The 6,730-nt window shown below is 42.3% G+C and overlaps 1 protein-coding gene across 1 annotated transcript; it reads right to left on the bottom strand.

The window, feature by feature from the left end:
* Positions 1–603: 603 nt before the first annotated feature.
* sat1 (spermidine/spermine N1-acetyltransferase 1) lies at positions 604–5,083 on the bottom strand. The gene is made up of 6 exons (NM_001007996.1): positions 4,855–5,083; positions 4,202–4,253; positions 3,899–3,982; positions 2,721–2,822; positions 1,420–1,460; positions 604–1,099 (listed from the first exon to the last, which is right to left on the bottom strand). Exons 1-6 carry the CDS (start codon positions 4,918–4,920, stop codon positions 929–931), a joined length of 516 nt encoding a protein of 171 aa, NP_001007997.1. The 5' UTR covers positions 4,921–5,083; the 3' UTR covers positions 604–928.
* Between the last annotated feature and the right edge of the window lie 1,647 nt (positions 5,084–6,730).

Genomic DNA, 6,730 nt, shown 5'->3' with positions numbered 1-6,730 from the left:
AAATAAACATATGGTTTTGCTGACAAGTCTTGAAACCCTGCCTTCCTGTTTTAACATCTGGAAAGTTCTTCTCTCAGTATACATGAACTCATAGCAAGCATTGCTTACACTAGAGACATCCTACACTTCTGGCTCGGGCTCGGTTACGACTGGCAGGATGATAAAAGGGCACTATGGCACTTTATCATTGACATATTGAAACCAGCATGGCAAGTGTATACAAAGTGCTTTGGGACAATTACTGCCGTTTGTGCGACAGGAGCAACTTACACTATTCTATACAATAGCAAGGCTTTGCCTCTACAGAATCAAATGCCAAGTTTTGCATGTGATAGTGACAGGCACAAATAAGGTAGCATGCTGGGAGACAATGGTGAACTGTGGGTAAGAAACACACAGACACATTAAATTTTATACTTCTAGATTTAAAGTTTGTATAAAATATATTCTAAGCGATACATCCCCCATGTGAGCCTGGACTACAACTCAACATAAAAAGGTTACACAGAATGCCCTGAGCCATGACCCAAACTTTCTAGAGCTGTTCCTCTCTTTTCTACTTGGTAACTTTGCAAAAGTAGAAAGACAGACAGATACAACAAGTAGAACAAAAACTGCTCTTTAATTTATAAAAACAGGTTAATTGAATAGTACAAATTGAAACCTACATACCAGTGTGTACATTGTACACAAATGACTTACAACAATGAAGTTACATATAATACAGACAACCGAGAAACTAATGTTTGAAGAACTTGAAGATGCTGCCACAAAAAGTTTCGCTATGAGGATATGGAGACAACCACATTACAATGCCACTGGTAATAAAGCTTTTGCATGAGCTATTCTACAATTACACTATAATAATGACATGCAAACAATCAATGTTATTCTTTTATTGAGATATTTGCTGCCTCTGGGAGAGTTTTCACTCTTCAGCGGCAAGTTTACACAAGTATTCTTTATCGATTTTGAAGAGGCGCCATCCTTCTTCTGTAGAAAGGTCAGCTGCTCCACGTCTCTTGTAGAACTTTATGGACGGCTCATTCCATTCTGCAACCAGGAAGTGCATGCTGCTACAACGGCACTTCATCGCAATCTGAAAAAAGAGGTTAGAATGCATTGAGAGCCCCTAGTAACAGGCAGTTTTATAAATGAGCTGAAAAACCATTACATTCTTTGTTTAATGGGAAAAAGAGCTCTTATTACTCATAATAGTTCACTTTTAAAAGGCAGTCATAGAAACTCTAAAATCAATTTCAGTTCTGACCAGCATAGGTAGGCACCTTTGACCAAAACAAATATTACAAGTTTGCAGTACAGTAGTAAAGCACAACTGTTATTTGCCCTGAACACCATGACTCCAACAGGTTTAAGGATCTGAATAAAGTCAGCTGAAATGTCTTTATAAACACTTACTTGACTCAAGTGCTTGAATATCTCTGATCCCATGCCAAAACCTAAAAAAAACCAAACACATATTAGAAACTTCATGCTTAGCAGTTTAAGTCTGTTTTTGACAATAAGTGCTATGAATCCAGTGTCGGACTGACCCACCAGGATACCAGGAAAACTCCCGGTGGGCCCAGGGGTCAGTGGGCCCTCCTGCTCCTGATCATTTGCCTGTTTCATGGTCATTCCCTATTTCTGAATGGAAAGAAAGAGGAGAAATAGATGGAAGAATAGATGCTAGCATTAAGGAGAATAAAGTGGTTGAGTAAATAAAGGAGGAAAAATTGTTCCGAGAGTGGGCCCATGGTCTAAGGGTTTCTGGTGGCCCCTGGGGTCCCAGTCCGACACTGTGAATCTAAAGTTTCTAAACCAGTTATCCAGAAAGCTTTCAGTTGCAAGGAAGGCCATGCTCCCCAGAGTCCTTTTTAAGCAATTCAAATTACTTGTTGGCAATTATGACACATGAATAAAATATATATATATATATATATGTGGCCAAACAATCTTTTTACATTTAAATATAAGTAGAAGATGCCTTCCATGATCCATTAGAAGGGATACAGAATCTGGACTCAAACCTTACATGAGTACAAAGAGGTTTATTCTGTACATGCTTTCTAAAAGGTTTGTTTCCAAATGGGCACAAACTTTAATGTGAAATTCTAGTTAAAAAAAAAAAAACCACAACCAACCACACACAAGGCCCTATGCATTCCAAATAATAGATTCCATCATTGTACTTTACAGAACAGCTGAATTCGCCAGGGGTTTCAGTATTAGGCACATCTCCCACAAATCAATTAAATCTAAGTTTCTTAAGCAGTGCCAACATCTTACATGTAGTTCCCAGGCACCCCCAAGCACAATTAGGAAAATGTTAGTATACTGTGCAAGTCCATGTCTATTGAGGGATCTCTGGGAACCACAGGTAAGATGGTGGCACAGCACAGCCACTTGTTAACTGCCGATATACAAGAGCCTTTGTACGCACACAATATGCTAGACCTTCAATTTAAAATTATGGAAACACTACTCACATGTATTTTTTTTTTTAAGCTTTGTTTTTATTTTCATATCAAACATTACAACATTTGTAGTGATATTATGTTACATTTATGTATTTTATACTCTACTTACAACATTTGAATTTAACGTATAAAAAAAAAAAAATGTGAACTTTTAGCTCATACCTGTTCGTCCAGGGCCTTGTGCATACATGTATTTTTAAAAATCCATCCACACACTGAGGCCTAATACATATGACCTACCTCTGAACTCATCCATCACAAAGAAGTCTTCAAGATAAAGCAATTTTCCAATCCACGGGTCATAGGTGAAGTAGTACATTGCAAACCCAACAATGGTGTATCCTATAAACAAAGAAGAGATCAAATGAGTCCTGAAATTAAAAAAAAAAAATCGTGTACAAGGAGAAAAAAAACAAAAACACAAAAACAAAAGTAATTACAACCACAAGTCAGGAATATTTCACAGTTGTTTGACTAGAACTCCCAGAATGGTGAGGAGAGTTAGAGTACAACTGTTAGCCGTCCACAGGTTGTTGTACTTGACTGCTTCACATCACAACCTTGAAAGCAAGTTATTTTTCCAGTCTGAGTGCTGCTAAAGCATTGTCATTGCATTTGAGCAAATAGCATGTTCTACTTTTAACCAGCATAGCGGAGCACTTGTATTAACATAATACATTCCTTTTACACGGCAGTTCAGAAGATTATGAAAGCCCCCCCCCCCAGATGTACAAATGGGAACCAGAGATGCAACAGATCAAGCACTATGGTTTTCCCCAATTTGTAGCACATGGAAAACAAGGAATCAATACAGGCAACCCATCATGCTGATCACCGATTCCTCAATACTAAAATACAAAAATAAATCTGTACTAGAAATCACAACAGTTCAATCGCACAAGGAGGGCAGGAGTTACCAAAAACATCAGGTTTAGTATTAGAAATGGTCATAATCAGCCAAGAACTTAACTGGAAAGACACTGTTGGAGAATTTAAGTCCGTATTGCTTGATTTAGGTTTCCAGGGAGGGGTGTGGGGGGAAAAAAAAAAAAAAAAAAAAGTGGGGTAAAATAAAATCCATTGAACAATGGAGAATCTTCCGTGAAGACTCAGTAGCAGAGCATGGATTTCTGATCTACCGTGTTTGCTGCTTTAACGTGTCAGCGATTGCCCGTTTGCCTTACCTCGTTTCATGATCATCTACTTTATTGTGTAACGGATCTTTTAGTTACCTCCCCGCCCACCCATGTACACGGAAGGGCCATCCATGTACATGGCGAAGCTAGAGACTGTAACCTGAAGATTGGGACAAATTAAAGAGAAAATAGGATTTAACAAAGTTTGCATCTGCGCACATTAGGGTCAAAACAAATGCCTCAGATTCTGGGAAATGGGGCAAGAGGGAAAGTAAAAATTACCATCAGCACTCTGGGTCTCCTTAGGCACTTCAGCAACAAGACAGTGGTAAAATGGATGTTCTCCAAATCCATCTTCAAGCAGATCTGTACAGAAGAAAAATCAAATGGTGTAGGAGTGAGTAGGAGACAAAAAAATGCACTCCCCAATGTATGTGTGCTTAGCAGCAAATGCTCATGGGAGCAGCTTGGCAGGCAGCCCAGGACACAGAGCAACACAAACTAAATATCAATTGTTTAGATAAAAGAAATTGTGCTTCCGAGACAAGTTTGGCAGAGATACACACCCTCTACGATTCCACTTACCTTTCTCAGTTAGTACTACTTGGTTCTCCATATCTTCATATTTTGCCAGTTCCTATAAGACAGGAAGATTACATCATTGAGTAAAAAGGGGACATTGTGTAACAGGAGCAGTACAGCAATACAGTTCTACAACTGCCTACAGTAGCAGATTAGCACTCAAAGGGGTACTAAAAAGCAGAACAGAATATTCCCAACATCATACTGAAATCCCATTCCCTCATCTCCTACCTCCCTTGTGGGTAACCACAACCCCCAAGCCAAGTTACAGGTTAAGTTGGGACAAACTAACCCAGCAGTGCCAGAAAGCCACACAAGTGACCGTTACATATAAAGGTCCTAGTTTGAAACTTTAAAGGAGAACTGTACAAATGTAAGTACAACAGTGAATGCTAAAGGCTTTCAGGGAATTCTTGTAGTTCCCTACACCCAGGGTCAAAAGCTCTTGACTCAAAATGAGTGAAAGGGCAGTTTGCTACAGATCTTGTCACCTACAGCAGCCAATCAGCACAATGCATTTACGATTCACCTGTTTAAAAGCAAACTGATTGGTTACTATGGGTTACACCACCTGGTCGAACTTAGTACCTTCCATTACAGGTGAGAAAAATAGCGAAACCTCAAAGTAAAATCGCAGCTACGTTACAGCAATGCACCTTTATGAGTCGCAAGATATCTTTACAGTCCCCGGCATTAGCAGATCGTATGATAAATTTGGCCATTTTCTTCTCTTGCTCTTTTTGCCTTTTCTGACAAGTCCTCTGTATGTGAAGAGTAGTAGGAGGTGTTTCTTCATTCGCTTCCCAGGAGTTTCCTCTCCTTAGTCAGTCTGGGACCCTGACCCGGCAGAGCTCACTCACTGCAGCCACCGTGATAAGAAAACTTCGACGACGAAGTGCAAGCGCGGAACCGAGAGCAGGGTATTTATTATGGGAGGGAGCTCCGCCCTCTCCGCACTTCCGCCAAACAATTACACTTGTATAAGCGGGGCTGAATGGCCACGGCCCATTACGTATGAGGTGATGATTCCCAGAAATGACTCACTAGAAGTTTAGCAGGGTTTTTAGAGTGGAGCTGCCACTTAGTGGCCATTATGTTAAACTACAACAACACAATGTTCGGTGTACTTTTTGGAAAGATTAGTACAGGTATAGGACCCGTTGTCCAGAATACTCTTGACCAGGGCCGCCATCAGAAATCACGGGGCCCCTCACAAAAAAAATTTCTGGGCCCCCCTCCCACAAATACAAAGGACTCACAGATATGAGACATTGGTAGCCAGCAGGCCCCCCCCCCCTAGTACATTGGTAGCCAGCAGGGCCCCCCAGTACATTGGTAGCCAGCAGGGCCCCCCTAGTATATTGGTAGCCAGCAGTGCCCCCCATAGTACATTGGTAGCCAGCAGGGCCCCCCTAGTACATTGGTAGCCAGCAGGGCCCCCCCTAGTACATTGGTAGCCAGCAGGCCCCCCCCTAGTACATTGGTAGCCAGCAGGGTCCCCCTAGTACATTGGTAGCCAGCAGGGCCCCCCTAGTACATTGGTAGCCAGCAGGGCCCCCCTAATACATTGGTAGCCAGCAGGGACCCCCCTAATACATTGGTAGCCAGCAGGGCCCCCCTAATACATTGGTAGCCAGCAGTGCCCCCCAGTACATTGGTAGCCAGCAAACCCCCCTAGTACATTGGTAGCCAGCAGGGCCCCCCCCTAATACATTGGTAGCCAGCAAACCCCGCTAGTACATTGGTAGCCAGCAAACCCCCCTAGTACATTGGTAGCCAGCAAACCCCCCTAGTACATTGGTAGCCAGCACAGCACAATCCTCCGGCGACGGCTCCGGCGACGGCTCCTCCGGCGAGGTCCTTCGTTCCCAACAGCACTGCACTTCTGAGTGCCGAACGACGCCAGGCCCTTTTATAAGGTTGCTCCCCGTGCGTACTGACCACCAATGACAGGGGCCCGGAATAGATTAAAGGGGGCCCCAGCTAAGAAAACTGTAGCAGCGCCGGGCCCCCTTTTAAAGTTAAAATCGTCCGGGCCCGGGACGGCTGTACCCCCTGTACCCCCCTGATGGCGGCCCTGCTCTTGACCAAGGGTATTCTGGATAACGGGTCTTTTCTTAATTTGGATCTCCATACCTTAAGTCTACTTAAAATCAATAAAACATTAATTAAACCCAATAGGATTGTTTTGCCCCCAATAAGGATTATTTCTATCTTAGTTGGGATCAAGTACAAGGTACTGTTTTCTTATTCCAGAGAAAAAGGAAATCAGTTTTAAAATTCTGAATTATTTGATTAAAATTGAGTCTATGGGAGATGTGGTTTCCGTAATTCGGAGCTTTCTGGATAATGGGTTTCCGGATAAGGGATCCCATAACTGTATTACACAACCTACCTCTGCATCTGCACCAGAGCCTCAGGGGGGCCATGGACACAAAATAAGTCATTTCCATTATTTCCATTAGAATAGGTAATGGTATGTGCAATACATAAGTTTCTATTCAATCGCCATACAAATAAGGGCCAAGGCAT

The sequence above is a fragment of the Xenopus tropicalis genome, chromosome 2 (assembly GCF_000004195.4).
Source record: "Xenopus tropicalis strain Nigerian chromosome 2, UCB_Xtro_10.0, whole genome shotgun sequence".
Lineage (NCBI taxonomy): Eukaryota > Metazoa > Chordata > Amphibia > Anura > Pipidae > Xenopus > Xenopus tropicalis.
The sequence above is the reverse complement of the archived record's forward strand: the minus strand, read 5'-3'. Positions and strand labels throughout refer to the sequence as shown.

Bases quoted from the DNA above. Each gene is read 5' to 3' on its own strand.
- sat1 (NM_001007996.1), bottom strand. From the start codon at position 4,920: ATGGCCAAATTTATCATACGATCTGCTAATGCCGGGGACTGTAAAGAT. The intron at 3,983-4,201 runs GTAAGTGGAATC...TCTTCTGTACAG, and splicing joins AGTAGTACTAACTGAGAAAG to ATCTGCTTGAAGATGGATTT. The intron at 2,823-3,898 runs GTAATTTTTACT...CTTTGTTTATAG, and splicing joins GGAGACCCAGAGTGCTGATG to GATACACCATTGTTGGGTTT.